The sequence below is a fragment of the Symphalangus syndactylus genome, chromosome 15 (genome assembly GCF_028878055.3).
Source record: "Symphalangus syndactylus isolate Jambi chromosome 15, NHGRI_mSymSyn1-v2.1_pri, whole genome shotgun sequence".
In the NCBI taxonomy this organism is placed as follows: domain Eukaryota; kingdom Metazoa; phylum Chordata; class Mammalia; order Primates; family Hylobatidae; genus Symphalangus; species Symphalangus syndactylus.
In genome coordinates this window covers 25,097,778-25,117,564 of record NC_072437.2, presented here as the reverse complement: position 1 = coordinate 25,117,564, position 19,787 = coordinate 25,097,778, and the positions used below count along the sequence as shown (strand labels likewise).

The window sequence follows — 19,787 nt, the reverse complement described above, 5'->3', positions numbered from 1 at the left end:
CCAGTCTCAGGCATTTAGTTATAGCAACGGAAAATGGACTAGGATGCCACCCAGATTGCTGACCTACAGAATCATGAACAACAAAAAAGAGTTGATTTGAGCCACTAAGTTTCAGTGTGGATTGTTATGACCCCAAAAGTAACCAATATAAATGCTTTTGATGCTTATTATTTAATAGTTCTGCTCTTAGGTATACACAATAGAAATGTGTATATGTACTCACCAAAACACATGTAGAATAAGGTACACAGCAGCAATTTATAATAATCCCAAACACGTAGCACCCCAAATTTCCACCAACAGTAGAATGGATAAATCAGTTGTGATATATTTATACAGTACAATGCTATACAGAAAGAAAATGCACAGATAAACCTCACAAACATAATGTTAAGTTAAAGAAAGTCAAACACAAAGCATATTGTATGGTGAACAATTAGGACAGTGGATATCTTTGCAGTGACGGACTAATGACTAGGAGGTGGCCCATGTAAGCTTCTGGGGGCTGGTAGTTTTCTATTTCTTGATATTGGAGATTACAAATGTGTGTTCATTTTGTGAGAACTCATTGAGCTGTAAACTTATGATTTATGAAGTTATTTGTATGTATTTTATACTTCAATAAAAACATTTCTTTTTTTTTAAAGAGAATCCCAAGATTAATAAAGGAATTTGAGAAAGGATGAAATTCATGTTTTTTTAATGCAAAATCTGGGATTTCCAATTTATATATCCCAGTGTCTTCGGGAAGGAATTCACTTTTATTTTGTCAAATATTTTCTCTGTTGAGACAATCCCCATTGATCTGATTGCCATTTGATAAACTCTTTTCTCTCTTATGCCTGAGTCCTGTTTTTGTTTCAGTAATAGTTATCAAGTATGACTAACATCCTTTAATGGCTATTTTATGTTATGAATTTCAGGAGAAAACACATTTGCCACTGAAGATTTTGTATGATATCATCTTGTAGCCAAAGCAAAAGTTGTGGGAGGAAGCAGCAGAAGATGAAGATGAAATAGGCTGGGGCTGATTACAAAACACCATGAAGGTATGCAAGATTTCACACTTCACACAAGAATAAAAAAAGACAACAATTATATCTGGATTTTACAAAAATCATGAGATAGCTGTGTTTAAAATGGCATAGTAAGAAAGTTCTTCTGTAGTCTTGTCTCTAAAAATGCCACCAAACAAAAATAAATAGAAAAGAAAACTCCATGTTTGAATAAACGAGGGGACAGCCGTAGCACTGAAGCACACTAGATGGGGGAGGGTGGCCAAATTCAGTGACGACAGTAAAACGTGGGCTTGCTGTCCACAGAAGGTGCCTGGAGTACAGATCTCTCAGAACGTCAGCAGAGCAAGACCAACAATACCTAATTTGGAACGAAGGGAAACACACAGACCCACCATATTTGCTAGAAGCAGTTTGCCAGTGGAGCGGAGGAAGCTATCACATGCAGTGCAAAGTTATCAGTCTGGATTTCCTGGGGGAAAAGTTGACACTGAAAAACCCTCCTGGAACCCAAAGCCTCACTCAGGGAACCTAACTGTGATTGTGATACTCTAGAAATTGTCCCCTAGCCCCTCTCCCATGATATTTCTGCAATTATTCGATATAAAAAGAACTGAATAAGTCAACAATGACTACTAAGGAAAATTAGACATTTGTAACTTGTAACCTGCAACAAATTGTAGCAAATAGTAATGAGAACCATACAACGATACTATAAGAAAAAAAATGGGGAAGGAGGAACACTAATGCTGGCTAAAAAAACACTCATCAGAAAAATGTTACTTCAAAGCAAGTGAATGTTGTGGCCAAACAGCACCATTCAAAACCTAAAAAGGAAAAAGAATTAATGTTTGATTCAATTGTGTCTATAAAACAAGGGCTTAAAGAAGAAATATAGGAAATTCAGGAAAAATATAGCAGGGCAACATAAGGAGATGAAACATAAACTAACAGACTAAAGGGAAGAAGAAGAAAATACATATTCACTATTATAGAAATAAAAGCCTCATTAAAAGTAGCTGAAAGCATATGGATGGCATATTGAGAAAAGCAAACAAAATGTAATGTAAATGAGCATGCTTAAGAAGGATTAGAGAGAAACTGATCTATGAAAGACAAAAGATGTTTAATACATGCATAAGAGGTGTACATGACAAAGAGAAAACAATGGAACAAAAAAAAATTGGAAGATATTTAAATGTTAAGGCTGGGCGCAGTGTAATCCCAGCACTTTGGGAGGCTGAGGTGGGCAGATCGCTTGAGGCCAGGAGTTGGAGACCAGCCTGATCAACATGGTGAAACCCTGTCTCTAGTTAAAAAAAAAAAAAAAAAAAAAAATTAACCAAGTGTGGTGACACATGCCTGTAGTCCCAGATACACCGATAGCTGAGGCAGTAGGGTTGCTTGAACCTGGGAGGTGGAAGTTGCAGTAAGCTGAGATCACACCACTGCACTCCAGCCTGGGCAACAGTCTGTGTCAAAAAAAAAAAAAGGATATTTTAAATGTTTAATAAACATTTCCAGGAGTAAAAAGAAATTTGAATGTGCAGTTGTCTCAGAAAATTAGAAAAAAATTCCAGATATTTATTTAGTAGAAATAGAAGACATGAATCTGCAGTTTGAAGGGATCCATCTTATTGAAAAAATTGATACAGACTAATCAACAGCAGTAACATCTGGTAAAGTTATAAGTCTACAAAGATGAAGCCAGAGACCTTGGCATTTTGGTGGGGAGGAAATTCTTGAGCCACCTTTAAGGGGGAAACGTAAGGTTGGCCTCTGACTCTTCAGGAAACATTCAGTGTTAGAAAACAATGGAGCTTTGCTCACAAAGCTTTAGAGAAAGAGAGTGTGACAAACTTTTTTTAAAACCTAGCTAAAATTTTCCAATATAAAGGCAATATACTTTTTTTTTTTTTTAATACAATCTTACTCTGTCACCTAGGCTGGATTGCAGTGGTGTGATCTCAGCTCACTGCAACCTCTGCCTCCCAGGTTCTAGTGATTCTTGTGTCTTAGCCTTGCGAGTAGCTGGGATTTTAGGCGTGTGCCACCACGCCCAGCTAATTTTTGTATTTTGGGTAGAGAAGGGGTTTCACCTTGTTGTTCAGGCTGGTCTTTAACTCCTGGCCTCAAGCTATCCACCTGCCTCAGCCTCCCAAAGTGCTGGGATTACAGGCGTGAGCTACTGCACTTGGCCTCCATACAAATATTTTTTAGTCACCCAGGATGCAAGCACTATAGCACTATAGCTTCTTCTTTTTTTTTTTTTTTTTGAGACGGAGTCTTGCTCTGTTGCCCAGGCTGTAGTGCGGTGGCATGATCTTGGCTCACCACAACCTCCGCCTCCCAGGTTCAAGCGATTCTTCTGCTTCAGCCTCCTGAGTAACTGGGACTACAGAAGTATGCTACCATACCTGGCTAATTTTTGCATTTTTGTAGAGATGGGGTTTCACTATGTTGGCCAGGCTGGTCTCAAACTCCTGATGTTGTGATCCGCCTGCCTTGACCTCCCAAAGTGCTGGGATTACAGGCATGAGCCACCACACCCGGCCTAAGGACTATAGCTTCTATGAGCCCTTCTTTTTTGTTGTTGTTGTTGTCCCAGATTTATTGAAAATAATACAGCACTACAGAAAAAATTCAAACAGGTCCCCGAGGCGTTTTGAAATTCATCCCAACTGTAGGCTGAGTGACCTGAAGGTTGGACAGACTGCTGAAGTCCAAAAGCTTCAACATTTCCTTAGTGTCAGGATCTACTTCAATTATCTCCTGATCCAAGGCTGAGACCTCAGGAACATAATTGTCTCTCCTTTCTCTCTCCTCCTCCTGCAGCTTGATGGAGATACCTCTTACTGGGCCTCTCTGAATCTGCTTCATCAGATGCGTGACATAGCCTGCTATCTTGCTGCGGAGCTTTTTGCTGGGGATAATGGCGATCTCCTCGCACACGCGCTTGTTCGTGTGGAAGTCGTTGCCCAGGTGCGTGTAGTACTTTTCTATGATGACCCGGGCCGCCTTCTTCACGGTTTTGGTGCGAATGCGGCCCATGTTAGCGGGTCCTTGGTAAAAAAGTGAGCACTTCTTAAAGAAACTACTATAGACAAACTTCAGCCAAATAAAAGCTGAATGAAAAAATTGCAGTATAACATCAATTCTACTGGCAGGGTTAAGACCAAAACAGGTCTCATGCTATGGTTGAGGATGAAAAGTTAAATCTATAAATTCTGATGATGTAGAAGTGATGTCGCTATTAAAATTTTGGAGGGTGAGATAGTGAGAAGGTATGAGGTGACCTAAGTACTATGTTTTTGTTTTTTTTTTTTCTTGAGATGGCTCTGTGGCCCAGGCTGGAGTGGAGTGGTGCGATCTTGGCTCACTGCAAGCTCTGCCTCCTGGGTTCATGCCATTCTCCTGCCTCAGCCTCCGGAGAAGCTGGGACTACAGGTGCCCGCCACTGCACCTGGCTAATTTTGTATTTTTTAGTAGAGATTGGGTTTCACGATGGTCTTGATCTCCTGATCTCGTGATCCACCCCGCCTCGGCCTCCCAAAGTGCTGGGATTACAGGCATGAGCCACCGCGCCCGGCCAGTACTATGATTTAATAGTTAGAGATTGAGATACAAGAAATCATTGAAATCTGGTATAAAAATAATAGATGGCAAATATATTTAAGGATAAAAGTAAATACTAAAAAAGATAATAAACAAAAATCAGATAAATGGGGATGTAGAAACAAAAGAAATATACTAACATTATTGTTCATAATCGGAGTAATTCATACTGTCTAAAAATAGATGATTAAGTATTAAATAATTATAGCTATCAAAAACTTTGTAAAAATTAATGCCTCTAAGATGGAGAATGGGTACCTGGGAAGACAGGAGAAACATATTTGTCTTTTGCTTTGAGACAGAGTCTTGCTCTGTCATCCAGGCTGGAGTGCAGTGGTGCAATCTCAGTTCACTGCAGCCTCGACCTCCAGGGCTCAGGCAATCCTCCCACCTCAGCCTCCCGAGTAGCTGGGACTACAAGGCTCATGCCACCACTCCTGGCTAATTTTTTGTTTATTTTTTGTAGAGATGAGGTCTCCCTATGTTGTCCAGGCTGGTCTCGAACTCCTGAGGTTAAGTGATCCTCCTGCCTTAGCCTTCCAAAGTGCTGGGATTACAGGTGTGAGTCTCCGTGCCCAGCCAAGACATATTTTTCAATGTATATTCTTATACCTTTTAAAATTTGTACCATGTTCATGTATTAGCTACCAGAAAATAGAAAAACACAAAATAACAAAAACAAGGTGAAATTATAAATGTAAACATTAGAACAAAGCCACCAGATTTTCCAATTATCATAAAAACCACACCAGGCCAAGTGTGGTAGTTCGTGCTTGTAACACTAGGGCTTAGGCAGGCCGAGGCAGGAGGATCACTTGAGGCCAGGAGTTCAAGACCAGTCTGGGCAACATAATGAGACCCTATCTCTACAAATATAAAAAATTAGCCAGGTGTGGTAGTGCCCACCTGTAGTCCTAGCTACTTGGGAGGCTGAGATGGGAGGATCCCTTGAGCCTAGGAGTTTGAGGCTACAGTGAGCTATGATCACTCCAGTGTACTCCAGCCTGGGTAACAGAGCAGACCCTGTATCAAAAGCAAGACAAAACAAAATGAAACAGCACATACACCAAAACTATAAAGAAATCACAGCTTATAGAAAGTATTTTTTAGGCAACGAAAATATTAAAAATGTAACAAAATAGGATGACAGAACTAAGACCAAACTTACCTCCCACGTTTATAGAGGTGGGTTAATCTCACCTGATAACAATAAAAAGACTGATTGAATTACTAGGTAAGACCCAACTGTCTGTTGTATACAAGAAACATCTGAAACAAAGTGGAGCAGAAAAGTTGGGAATAAAAGGATGAGCAATGGCATTAACTTAATATCAGTTGTTAAAAGGCTACACCCTTGGCCGGGTGCGGTGGCTCATGCCTGTAATCCCAACACTTTGGGAGGCCAAGGCAGCAGATCCCTTGAGGTCAGGAGTTTGAGACCAGCCTGGCCAACACGGCAAAACCCAATCTCTACTAAAATACAAATATCAGCCAGGTGTGGTGGCATGCCTCTAATCCTAGCTATGTGGGAGGCTGAGGCAGCAGAATTGATTGAACCCAGAGGCAGAGGTTGCAGTGAGCCAAGATTGCACTACTGTACTCCAGCTTGGGTGACAGAGTGAAACTCTGTCTCAAAAAAAAAAAAAAAAATGTAAAAGGCTACACCCATGGAATATTGTTATCAGGTGAGACTTCCCGAGTAGCTGGGATTACAGAAATGTGCCACCATGCCCGGCTAATTTTTGTATTTTTAGTAAAGATAGGTTTTCACCATGTTGGCCAGGCTGGTCTGGAACTCCTAACTTCAAGTGATCCACCCGCCTCAGCCTCCCAAAGTGTTGGGATTACAGGCGTGAGCCAGTGCGCCCAGACTTAATTGAGATCTTTTCAATTAGGAAAGAGTTGGAATTTTCTGGTTCATATATTGGTCATTTGTAACTCTTACTTTCTTAATTGTTATTTAATTACTTTGGCTATTTTTCTTCAATCCATTATATTGTAAAAAAAAAAAATATAAGTATTGAATGTCAATGAACTTTTCAAGCATCAAGAAGTACGTAGGACGGGGTGCAGTGGCTCACACCTGTAATCCCAGCCCTTTGGGAGGTTGAGGTGAGTGGATCGTCTGAACTCAGGAGTTCGAAGCAAGCATGTACAACACGGCGAAATCCTGTCTCTACTAAAAATACAAAAACCAGCTGGGTGTGGAGGTGTGCACCTGTGGTCCCAGCTACTTGGGAGGCTGAGCTAGGAGGATCGCTTGAGCCGAGAGGTGGAGGATCGCTTGAGCCGAGAGGTTGAGGCTGCAGTGAGCCGTGATTGCACCAGTACACTCCAGCCTGGGTGACAGAGTAAGACCCTGACTCAAAAACAAATAAATAAAATAAAAGAAGTACCTAGATTTTGTTTAATTATCATCTCAACTTTGGAAGGGCATAGTGACCTGAAAAAAACTGCACAAACTTGCCATTCAGATTTTCTTTCCTAAAGAGATGCTGACAAGTATTAAATAGCAAAGAACAGATGTGATTCCCTTCAGGCTCCATGTGCCTAATCAGGAAATTCTAAATCATCTAGGAAAAGGCAAGGGAAAAGGGCTTCTCTGCATCTTTCTCCTCTTGCTGCCTTTTGTACCATTTCTGCTACTAGAGTGAGGGTCAAATTGTCTTGATAACTAAATCTAGGCACAGCGGGAAAGCAAGAAGCAGAGTTAAGTCATGATAGAAAACCTTTCATACTCCCCTATACTGTCTTTATTGAATGCACGAAAACATGAGTAAATGCATCTTTTAAGGGTGTAGAAAACTTAGGTTGCTGGGTTTCAGTTTAGTCAAAGTATAGTCACATAGCTAAGAATGACCTTTGGAGAATAACGTTGGTAGAAAGGCTTCTACAGCAGCTTATTGAATGGACTCATGTTCTTAGCCTCACTTATTATTACATTATTACATTTTATTGCAGGTGTTTAATAAATTCTTGATAAATACAGATTAACGATAAATATCATTGCCATTTTACAAATCTCATTAACAATACATTTGAGATTATTCATTATTCTTTTCACTTTATTGATAAGGAAGTGGTGCCCAGAGACTTGTCAAAGTTCATACAGTTAGCAATGAGATTAACCAGGCCTAGAACCAGAGATTTCAAATCCATGCCTTTCTCTCAATGCTGTATACAACTGTAATTTCCACTAGGTTACTGCCTTGCTTCCTAATAGTTATGCTAAGCTCGAATTCTTCAGTCTGCTATTAAAGGCTCTCCAGAATTCGGGTTAACCTTATCTTCCAGTCTTTTTTTTTTTTTTTAAGATAGTCTCACTCTGTTGCCCAGGATGGAGTGCAGTGGTACGATCTTGGCTCACTGCAACCTCCACCTCCCAGGTTCAAGCGATTCTCCTGCCTCAGCCTCTCAAGTAGCTGGGACTACAGGCACGTGCCACCACGCCTGGCTAATTTTCATTTTTTCAGTAGAGATGGGGTTTCACCATGTTGGCCAGGCTGTTCTCAAACTCTTGGCCTCAAGTGATCCACCCACCTTGGCCTCCCAAGTGTTGGGATTTCAGGCGTGAGCCACTGCACCCAGCCTGAATGTTCTTGTATATGTCTTTTTGTGGATATATATTTCTTGGGAGAATTCCTAGGAGTGAAAATACAGGACATTATGCTCATTAAAAGTCCTAGACAGAGAAACCTTGAATTCTGGACAATTGGGGCACTTACCTAGCTCAGAACTACTTCACTAGATTATGATGGGATTCTGAACGCTCCTTGTATTTTTTTTTTTTACAAGAAAATCACTATCAAACTATCAGGGTATCATTAACATGTACCTAATATACACTCTGGGCACTTGCATCATACATCATCTCCTATGCTGTTACTTACTAGCTGTTCAACCTTGGGCAAATTACTTAAACTTCCCAATCATCAGTTTCCTTATATGTAAAATAAGGATTAAAAAGAGCACCTACTTTGGAGAGTTTTTGTGAGAATTAAATGAAATAGTGCATATAAAGTCCTTATTAAATTGTCTGATACATGAAAGTGCTCAAAATAATAACTCATAATAATCATTATATAACATCTTACAACAACCCAATGAGAATTACTACTAATTTTCAGAAGCAAAAAACAATTTGTTACAGAACGAAGAGTGGGATGCAAATATAGGTCTACTTTGGCACATAAATTTGGCACCAGGCTGAGCACGGTGGCTCACGCCTGTAATCCCAGCACTTTGGAAGGTGAGGCAGGTGGATCACCTGAGCTCAGGAGTTTGAGACCAGCCTGGCCAACATGGTGAAACCCTGTCTCTACTGAAAATATAAAAATTAGCCAGGCATGGCGGTGCATGCCTGTAATCCCAGCTACTCAGGAGGCTGAGGCATGGGAATCACTTGAACCCGGGAGCCAGAGGTTGCAGTGAGCCAAGATCATGCCATTGTACTCCAGCCTGAGTGACACAGCGAGACTCTGTCTCAAGAATAAAAAAAAATTGACACCAAAGCCTGAGCCTGTTCCACTATATCATTTTGATGGGATAGGTTTTTTCCATAGAGCATGTCATTTAATCTTTTTTTTTTTTTTCCTGAGACAGGGTCTGGCTCTGTCAGGCTGGAGTGCAGTGGCACATTCTTGGCTCACTGCCACCTCTGTCTCCTGGGTTCAAGTGATCCTCCCACCTCAGCCTCCCCAGCAGCTAGGACTACAGGTGTGTGCCACCATGCCTGGCTAATTTTTGCATTTTTTGTAGAGACGGGGTTTCACTATGTTGCCCAGGCTGGTCTCAAACCCCTAGACTCAAGTGATCTACCTGCCTCAGCCTCCCAATGTTCTGGAATTACAGGCATAAGCCATCATGCCTGGCCTCATTTCATCTTCACAGCAATTCTGTGAATGATTTCTGCCAATTTGAAAAGAACAAGAAGGCTTTGATGGAAAGAATATCATCAACTAGAAAAAAAGTGGTATGAGAGAAAGTATCAGAGAAACTTGGAATATGATTTAGTTTGCTGTGATTTTTGTCAAACAAAACACAGATACCCAGAAGTCTTTTCAAGCTTTCCAGGGTTCCATGGGGTTATTCTGCCAGTAAAGGTAGGATTGAGGTGGTTTTTTTTTTTAACTTTTCTAAAAATTTACCTGTAGATTTCAGTTCTCTCTTCTTTCTTTTCTAGTGCAATTGGTCCGCTATTATAATCACAGCAGGATTACAAATGGCACACTCAGATGAGAGTGTGAGAGATTTTAATAAAGGAATTATTTATACAAAGGTGGGCAGAGTGAAGGCAAACCCACAAGACACAGTAAAGGACCGTGGGGATGAAGAGTGGGAAGGCGTTCCCGCCCCTGCATCTGCAGATGCCATGGAAGGGCATGGCTATGGGTGTATTATGGAGAAAATCGCTCTGTCTGTAGGAGAGGACTGCCCAGCAGTGTGTCCCTTGGTGGAGGGACTCAAGATCTTTGTGATGGCCTGGCAGAGTGGAAGACAGGGAACCCTGACCTCCCTCTGTCTTTCTGGGATCTGTGCAGGCAATGGCGACACACTCTGCATGTGACTAGTGCAGTGAGATATTATAATGCACATTTTACAGATGTAGAAGTAGACTCAGAGAGTCTTAATAACTTGCCCACGGTCATAGAGCTGGGAAGTGAAAGAACTGAGATTTCAATGTGGGTTCAGGTCAGTGGTTCTTAACACTGGCTGAACATAAGTATCACCTGGTATATATCACTTCAATATTTTAAGAAAATACTGAAGTCTGAGCCCCATGCTCTGAGATCCTGATGTAATTGGTCTGGCTTGGGGCCCAGGCAGCATATTAAAAGCTCCCCAGATGATTCTAATGTGCAGCAGGGGTTGAAAACCATGGTTTGATTGAACTCCAATATCTGTGCTGTATTTACGGTAATATGAGCAGCTACGGGCATAGGGCTAGTGACAGAGAAGTTACTGATTGAGGAAACCCACTGTCTTATGCTAAGAATACCACCAGAATATGTTGAAACCAGGGAGTGCCCTGAGATGCTGGAGGCAGTTTGGAGGAGTGAGGGGAGACTCCTCAGAGGAGCTAAAGCGTGTGCTGGGCTGGGTGGTAGTGACAGTAACAATACTTGCTTAGTGTGGTTTTCTCATGGGCCGGCCATTACTCCAAGCACTTATTAGTAGTAGCTAATTTAATTCTTATCACCACCGTATGGATAGGTGCTATATTGTCATAATTTATTTATAATCTATTAATTCAATTAATGTTTTATTAATATGTTTTGTCCATTTTACAGATAAGGGTGCTAAGACAGAGGTTAAGTGTTATATTAGTCTGTTCTCATACTGCTAATAAAGACATACCTGAGACGGGGTAATTTATGACGAAAAGAGTTTTAATTGATTTACAGTTCCACATGGCTGCAGAGGCCTCACAATCATGGTGGAAGGCAAAGGAGGAGCAAAGTCATGTCCTGCATGGTGTCAGGTAAGAGAGGGAGCATGTGCAGGGGAACTCACTTTTATAAAACCATCAGATCTCGTGAGACTTATTCACTATCATGAGAACAGCATGGGAATGACCTGCTCCAGTAATTCAATTACCTCCCATCAGGTTTCTCCCACAACATGTGGGAATTATGGGAGCTACAATTCAAGATGAGATTTGGGTGGGGACATAGCCAAACCATATCAAGTGTCTTGCTCGAGGTCACACACAGATATAGGTGGGTTTAAACCCAAGCATTTTGACTTGAGAGCCCATCTGTGTTAGCGCTATTAACGTAGGTGAGGCTGGGGGTCAGGGGGAGAAGAGGGAAGATGGAGGGTAGAGAAGGTGGTGTTCTAGGCAGAACCTAAAGCAGGTGAAAGATGGAAGCAGTCAGACATAGAGAGCATTTAGTGGATCTTTGCTGGAGCTTGGGGTGAGTGGTGGGAGTGGGGGACAGGGGGCAGGGGCAGTGCATTTCCCAGAATGGGGTTGCATCACGTGCCTTATTCTAAAGGCAATAAGCAGCCAGAAGAGAGTGACTTGGTCAGATGATCTGCTGGTACCATTTACAGTGGGAATCGTTGTAGAAAACCTGTGTACGCCAAGGTCAGCAGCAGCAAGAGGTTCTGGGGAGGCATCTGTGCTCTTCAGGGTGGGCCACTGAGAGACCCCAGCATGTGTGTGACATTTAGAATGTACCCAATGCCAGAGGACCTGGGCAGCGGCCCAGAGGGAGCCCCAGCCATGAGGTGAAAGCTCTGGACTAAGGTTCAGCCCTCCTCCTGGTTCTCTGGCACCAGGATTCTTATACAATTCTGTGAAAAGTAGGAAGAGATCCTCTCTCATGTTGAGGGAGTGGGTGAGGCAACTCACAGTGTAGTAGGTTTATCTGACTTAGAAAAAGGAAGAAATGTGAAGTTTCTCATATTTGAGTACTGAAGAATAAAAGTCTCATTTTGCCACAGAAAAGGAGAGGTATATTAGTCCATTTTCACACTGGTATAAAGAACTGCCCCAAAGTGGGTAATTTATAAAGGAAAGAGGTTTAATTGACTTACAGTTCCGCATGGCTGGGGAGGCCTCTGGAAACTTCCAATCATGGTGGAAGGCAAAGGGGAAGAAAGGCACCTTCTTCACAAGGCGGCAGGAAGGAGAAGTGCCGCATGAAGGGGGAAGAGCCCCTTATAAGGCCATCAGATCTCGTGAGAATTCACTATCATGAGAACAGCATGGGGGAACCGCCCCCGTGATTCAATTACCTTCACCTGGTCTCTCCTTCGACATGTGGGGATTATGAAGATTATAATTCAAGATGAGATTTTGGGTGAGGACATGGCCAAACTATATCAAGAAGGAAACTTTTTTTAAAAAATAGAGATGGGGTCTCACTGTGTTGTCCAGGTTGGCCTCGAGTTCCTGGGTTCAAGCAGCCCTCCTGCCTCGGCTTCCCAAAGTTCTGGGATTACAGGTGTGAGCCACTGCACCCTTTTTTTTTTTTTCAGAGCCTGGAGGAAAGGATTTGAGGGTAGGATTGATGTGATGAATTTTCCAGTGGAGGACAGACTTGGAGGTTGAAATCGTAGCATAAAGAAATTTAGGATCTGGCTCAATGTGGCTGAGGTAAGGGAAAAGGAATATGAAGTCAGATTTATGACATCAATATCAATTGAAACTGTGTAGGTAAATTCTAAGTTTTGCAAAAATCCCCATCAGGAGGAAGAAAATGGCAACAATCCATCCCACCCTGCTTCCCCTACATTACCTTCCCCTCAAGTATCAGCAGATTATACCTGACAATTGCTTGGTGGTAAACATGCAATTACATTTGTTTATTTATTTCTAGTCTTCACAGCCAATGAGACTGGTTTCGATCTAGGCCGCCTAGCTTAATGAAATCAATGGATTAAAAGCTTAAATCTGTACTTTGGTTTAAACTTCTTTCTCAGCTCACAGGATATCTCAGTCCTTGGACCTCATCCCAGGGATGGAGAGGTTTTTTTCTTTTAAATGTACTGATTGGATGTAGGTTTAAGGACTGTGTGAACAGACCTTTTCACATGAAATAGTAAAAGTGATATTGACCCTGGCTGTGAGACTGGAGCCTTGTGGCTTTGCTGAAGAGTGTTAAGAAGAGCAGACTGCAAAGGCCTGAGGCCGCAGAAACTGCTTAAGAATTGTAAGTGGCCTATTTTACCCACAAAAACAACCAGGGAAACATTTTAATCTTCTTCTTGAGTCCAAAATAGAGATCTGATTTTATCTCCTCAAGGCAGAATAATTTCATGTGGCCATAAATAAGCAAAAGGGCTTTCCTTTTGCTCCAACTAATTGTTGTAGAATAGCTGAGCTTTTTCCTACATGGATATAAAGGTAGAAAGAACAGTATGAAAAGCACCAGTTTCTTACCACCTGGAATTAATGTAGGATATTTTTGTCATACGTATCTTTTTATTTTTATAATGAAAGGAAGTATTATGGGGAAAACTTAAGTCAGGGTTCCCCAACCCCCAGGCCACAAACCGGTACCTGTTAGGAATGGGGGCCACAAGCAGGAGGTGAGTGGCAGGTGAGTGAGCATTATTACCTCCTGAGCTCTGCTTCCTGTCAGGTCAGAGGTGGCATTAGATTCTCATAGGAGTGCAAAGCCTATTGTGAACTGTGTGTGCGAGGGATCTAGGTTGTGCACTCCTTTTGAGAATCTAATGCCTGATAAGCTGAAGTGGAACAATTTCATCCCCAAACCATTCCCCCCATCCATGGAAAAATTGTCTTCCGTGTAACTGGTCTCTGATGCCAAAAAGATTAGGGACTGCTGCCTTAAGCGACATTTGACCTGTGTCCCATTCATGTTCCCACCACCACTACTATGAGTTTTGTAGGTATCTTTTCAATTAATTCTATAATTTCTTTTCATATACATCTATACAGGTTGTGAGTATTCTTTTTTTTTTTTTTTTTTGAGATGGAGTCTCACTCTGTTGCAAAGGTTGGAGTGAAGTGGCACAGTCTCAGCTCACTACAACCTCTGCTTCCCGGGTTCAGGAGATTCTCCTGCCTCAGCCTCCCGAGCAGCTGGGACTACAGGCGCCTGCCACCATGCCCAGCTGATTTTTGTAGAGACAGGGTTTCACTATGTTGGCCAGGCTGGTCTCGAACTCCTGAGCTCAGGTAATCCACCTGCCTCGGCCTCCCAAAGTGCTGGGATTACAGGTGTGAGCCACTGTGCCCGGCCCAGGTTGTGAGTATTCTTAATCCAAAAATCTGAACTCCAAAATGCTGCAAAGTCCAAAGCTTTTCGAGTGCTGACATGATGCTCAAAGGAAATGCTTGTTGAAGCATTTCAGATTTTGAATTTTGGCGTTAGAAATGCCTAATAGGTAAGTATAATATTCCAGAATTCTAAATATTCAAAAATCTGAAAAAGTCTGCAATTCTAAACACTTCTGGTCCCAAGCCTAAGGAATGCTCAACCTGTATGTATGGATGTGTGTGTGTGTGTGTGTGTGTGTGTGTATTTATATATATATATTTATAATAGATAAATATCTATATATATACACAACCAGTAGGTAATAATGTTTTGTGAGTTGGTTGTTGCTTTCAGTGTAAATAAGTAGTGTCATGCAAGACATATTCATCTGTATATTGATTTTTCCACCCAACATTGTTTTTCAAACATAGTATGTTCATACAAATACATTTAGTTCATTGCTTTTAACAGCTTTAGAGTCAATGTACCATATTTTATTCAGTTTCCATCTTTAACGGTCTCATTATTATAAACAATACTGCAATAAATATCCTTATATATGTTTCCTTGTGCAAATGCATAGCGGCTTCTGTATGTTATATACTGGAAATGGAATGGCTGGGTTGCAGAACATGCACATTTTCCATTTTTTTAAGCACCTATTGATATGGTCTGGCTCTGTGTCCGCACCCAAATCTCATCTTGAATTGTAATTGAAATCATAATTCCCACATGTTGGGGGAGGGACCTCATGGGAGGTGATTGAATCATAGAGGCAGTTCCATCATGCTGTTCTCATGATGGTGAGTGAGTTCTCATGAAATGTGATGGTTTTGTGAGCGGCTTCTCCCCTCTTCTCTCTGCACTTCTCTCATTCTTCTCCTTCCTGCTGCCATGTGAAGGACATGTTTGCTTCCCCTTCTGCCATGATTGTAAATTTCCTGAGGCCTCCTCAGCCATGCTGAACTGTGAGTCAATTAAACCTCTTTATAAATTACCTAGTCTTGGGTATATGAGAACGGATTAATATACCCGCCAATGTTTCTATCCCAATTTACCCTTCTTCCAGAGGTATCTTAGACTGTCAGTGACCCATTTCCTTCCATACACATAATCTGGAATCATCTAAACCCAGACTTTCTACAGTCTTCCCATTATGCTCATAATAAAACACGAACTTGTCCACTGGTCAACAAGCTCTACAGCCAGGCCCTTTTCCTCACTCCAGCCTTAGCCTCACCTCTAAATGCTCATGCTGCTCCAGCTATGCTGGTTTTCTTCCTTCCTTCCTTTCTTCCTTCCTTCCTTCCTTCCTTCCTTCTTTCCCTCCCTCCCTCTCCCCCCCCTTTCTTTCTTTCTTTCTTTTTTTGACAGGGTCTCACTCTGTCACCCAGGCTGGGGTACATTGGCGTGACTATGGCTCACTGCAGCCTCCACTTCCTGATTATGGCGCACTGCAGCCTCCACCTCACTGCAGCCTCCACCATCCTCCCACTTCAGCCTGCTGAATAGCTGAGACTACAGACACCACGCCTGGCTAATTTTCTTGTATTTTTTATAGAGAGTGTTTTGCCATGTTTCCAAGCCTGTTTTTGAACTCCTGGACTCAAGCAATCCTCCTGTCTCAGTCTCCCAATATGCTGGGATTGCATATGTGAGCCACCATGGCCAGCCTGTGCTGGTTTTCTTGATATTTCTTGACATCTCAAGTTCGTTCTGTCATCAGAGTTTTTGCACTTGCTCTTTCATTAGACTGGAATACTCTGGTCAGATTTTTCTCATGGCTTGCTCCATTATTTCAGGTATTCTCTAAAACAGTTCCCTAGTATGGCTCTTTTCTTGGACCACCTACCTAAGACACTTACCTCTCCTTCCAGAGCGATTCTACCATTCAGCATCCTCCTTACTGCATTTTATTTTTTATTTATAGCACTTCTCACTATCTACATTATATTATGTATTTTTTTTTTTCGTTTATTGCCCCCTTCACTAAAACATGACCCCTGTGAAGGCAGACACCTTGCCTCTTTTGTTCATTGCTGTGTTTACTATCCTGGGACTACCAGAATAGTGCCAGGATAGTAAATGCTTAATAAATGTTGAAGGAATAAACATAATTGTGGAAGAGCAGGGATGGAGGGGTGACTTGTAGGTATTAGAGGGATGTTAAACATTTTTTATGCATTCACACCTCCAGCCTCATACCCTTGTTTTGGAATATGCTTTTCCACATGATGGAAGCAGACAATATTCAGAAAGAACTGGAGAAGATATTGAAATACTGGAAACCAAAATCTTCATGAACATCTTTTAAAAGTCAAGTTTAAATCAGAACACTGTCTGCCTAGGATAGTGCAGCGGATTCTATGTGTCCTTAAACTATCCAAAATTTGTGTGTCACACTGGTCTCTGTTTTTAAGTTATGCACAAAAGTTGACCAATGACAAGAAGGCCATGGAAAATGTATTAGTTACCAATCGCTCTGTAACGAATCACCCCACAGTGTAGTAGTTTAAGAAGCATACATTTATTATCTCATAGCTTCTGCAGTTCAGGAATCTGGAAGGCTTAGCTAAGTACTCAGCTTCTGGATTTCTCACAGGCTGTTGGCCAGGGCTGTAGCTATCTCAGGGCTTGACTGGGGAAGCACACACTTTTAAGCTCACTCATGTGGCTGTTGGCAGGATCAGTTTCTTGTGGGCTGTTGGCTAGAGACATCAGTTCATGCTGGCTGTTGGTCAGCAGCCACCCCCAGTTCTTTGACACATGGGCCTCTCCAACACAGCAACTTGCTTCATTGAAACAAGCCAACCAAGAAAGCAGTCGAGAGGCTGCATTCAAAACAGTAGTCATAGGCATTTATAATCCTATCTGAGAAATAAATTCCATATTTTTTTCCATCTTCTTTTTATTAGAAGCTAGTTCTAGCTCCGACACAAAAGAAGCCGATTCCACAAGGGAGTGAATACCAGGAAGTGGGGATCACTGGGAGTCATTTTAGAAGCTGTTTACCACAGAAGGAAAGCAAGAGATGGGCATATATGGGCTGGGGAGGGGAGCTGTTATTTGGTGACAGAGAATTTGTTCTACTTTAAATTTAGTTTACAAGCTTGAAATGTTATTTCTTACCACTTGGATGAAACCGAATGGCAATTTAAAAATATAGATATTGTGTTAAAGCATAGAGAATGTATATTGTGTTAAAGCAAAGATAAATTATTCTGACACGTTAAAAATAGCAAGGAAGACTTTATTCATGACTATTGCAGCAGGGGAGAGAGCATGAACTCAATTCCAAATACAGCAGGGACAAGTGAGGATTTATTGTCAATGGGCAAGGTGAGGCCAAGGATGGAAAATGACTAAGAGAATTGTTAGGTATCAAGGGAACAAGAGAGAGGAACTGATTAGTTTCGAGGGTGAGGGAAGAGGAGTTCGACTGGATATCAGGATGGGGATATTCTTGATAAACTGATTTAGCAGGATTCTTTGCTAAAACTGGGCTCAGTAGGCCAAGGCCAAGGCCTAGTTGAGAAGAGGGCTGAGAAATGACTAAAGTTTGTTTAAGGGGAAGTCCTTCTCAGTTATCTTCTGTTAGCATCTATACGTCTCTGGCACCCCTTTCACTCAGTAGCAAACACCAATCTATTGGCATTGCACACATAAGGTTGGGGCCCTAATCCCATAGCACCGGTGTCCTCATTAGGAGGAGGAAGAGATGCCAGAGCTTGCTCTCTCTCTGCAAATACAGAAGAAAGGCCATGAGAGGACACAGGAGGAAGATGGCTGTCTGCAAGCCAGGCAGAGAACCCTCACTAGGAACCTAACTCGTCGGCGCTTAGATCTTGGACTCTCAGCCTCTAGAAATGCAAGAAATAAATGTCTGTTGTTTGTACCCGGCCTGTAGTATTCTGTTATGGCAGCCCAGCTGACTAAGACACCCACCATTCTCCAGTCCATGTCATTTCCCTCCCTGCTGGCAACTTCTTAAGACAGTTTTGACTGTTTCTTCTGGCATATATCCTGTTCTAGATTTCTCAATAGTATCCTTTGACTCATTAATTTTAGACATTACCTATTAATTTCCTATTATGGCAATTAAGTATTTACCTTTGTTGTACTGCTTCCTCTCTCCCATCCTCCCACTGGAATGACATTACAATTTTGGTTAAATCAATATGTAGAATTTATGTAATTTTCTGAATTATTGGGAAAACTATTGGACAACACCATTTGACCTGAATCCATGCAGGGGTTCCTCTGTGGGGGCAAGTTGCTTGAAATGTGGAAGGGGGAAACAATTGCATCTTGAAATCAGAATATGGATAGAATGAATGGAAGTGGCTGAATCACTAATGTTCCTTCCTTTTCCCAAATGCGTCCGTCAGATACGGTGCTCTCATCCATTATTCATACCCTACAGAATCGGAGCTACTCAATCTCAAAATAAATAAATAAATAAAATAAGATGAAATAAAATAAAATTAAATTAAAAGGCCCAGCATGGTGGCTCAGGCCTGTAATCCCAGCACTTTGGGAGGCTGAGGCGGGTGGATCATTTGAGGTCAGGTGTTCGAGACCAGACTGGCCAACATGGTGAAACTCCATCTCTACTAAAAATACAAAAATTAGCCACCCGTGGTAGTGTGCGCCTGTAATCCCAGCTACTCAGGAGGCTGAGATATGAGAATCACTTGAACCCGGGAGGCGGAAATTGCAGTGAGCTGAGATTGTGCCACTGCACTCCAGCCTGGGCAATAGAGGGGGACTCAGTCTCAAAAAACAAACAAACAAACAACAACAACAAAAAACAAAACCAAAAACCAAAAAACAAAAAAAACCCAAAACAAACAAACAAACGAACCAAAAATAGAATAGTAGCCAAAGAAGCCAAAAGGGGCCAGAAGGATTCTTCCTACATTTTTGCCTCCAGGGTAATGGAAAGGAAATTCCTTCTCTTGAAAGAAACCTGAGGCAAGAATGACACTCCCTCCTACACAGTCCAAATGACTGATTTTTGTGAGCCTGTAGCCGTGTTTGAGGCTCAGCTGTTCTCCAGGGCTGGAGGCTTCCCTGTGCATGTGGGCCAGCACAAACATTCACTGGGAGTTGAGTGTGGTAAGTAGGTACAAAGAATGAGCAGCTTAGGAAGTTCAAAGTGAAGTGTGCGGCAGGTCGGATTCCGTATTCACTTGCCCTTTGAATTGGACTCCACCGTTAATCTGCCATGTTCAGTGTCCTGCTAAACAATAGACTTTTTAAATGATGCACACACAGCCTTAAATTTGCTGAGCTATTCTCATAGTCAGCCGAGCTCATTTCAAAGCATTCAGACTGTACCACAATTAGCAGCTGACACTATCCTAAAATAATATAAAGCCTGGCCAGTAATTATACACTAGAAGAAACTATGTATAGAAAA

At 41.8% G+C, this 19,787-nt stretch overlaps 1 protein-coding gene and 1 pseudogene across 1 annotated transcript; one reads left to right on the top strand and one right to left on the bottom strand.

Annotated features, from left to right (window-relative positions):
- The window catches only part of LOC129464114 (heparan-sulfate 6-O-sulfotransferase 3-like), a 388,520-nt pseudogene that overhangs the window by 115,216 nt on the left and 253,517 nt on the right, over positions 1 to 19,787 (top strand).
- Positions 3,588 to 4,103, bottom strand: LOC129464113 (small ribosomal subunit protein eS17-like). The gene has a single exon (XM_055245094.2). It carries the CDS (start codon positions 4,065 to 4,067, stop codon positions 3,660 to 3,662), a length of 408 nt encoding a protein of 135 aa, XP_055101069.1. The 5' UTR covers positions 4,068 to 4,103; the 3' UTR covers positions 3,588 to 3,659.

What these genes read in the sequence shown, in the direction of transcription:
- LOC129464113 (XM_055245094.2), bottom strand. Translation starts at nt 4,067, where the DNA reads ATGGGCCGCATTCGCACCAAAACCGTGAAGAAGGCGGCCCGGGTCATC.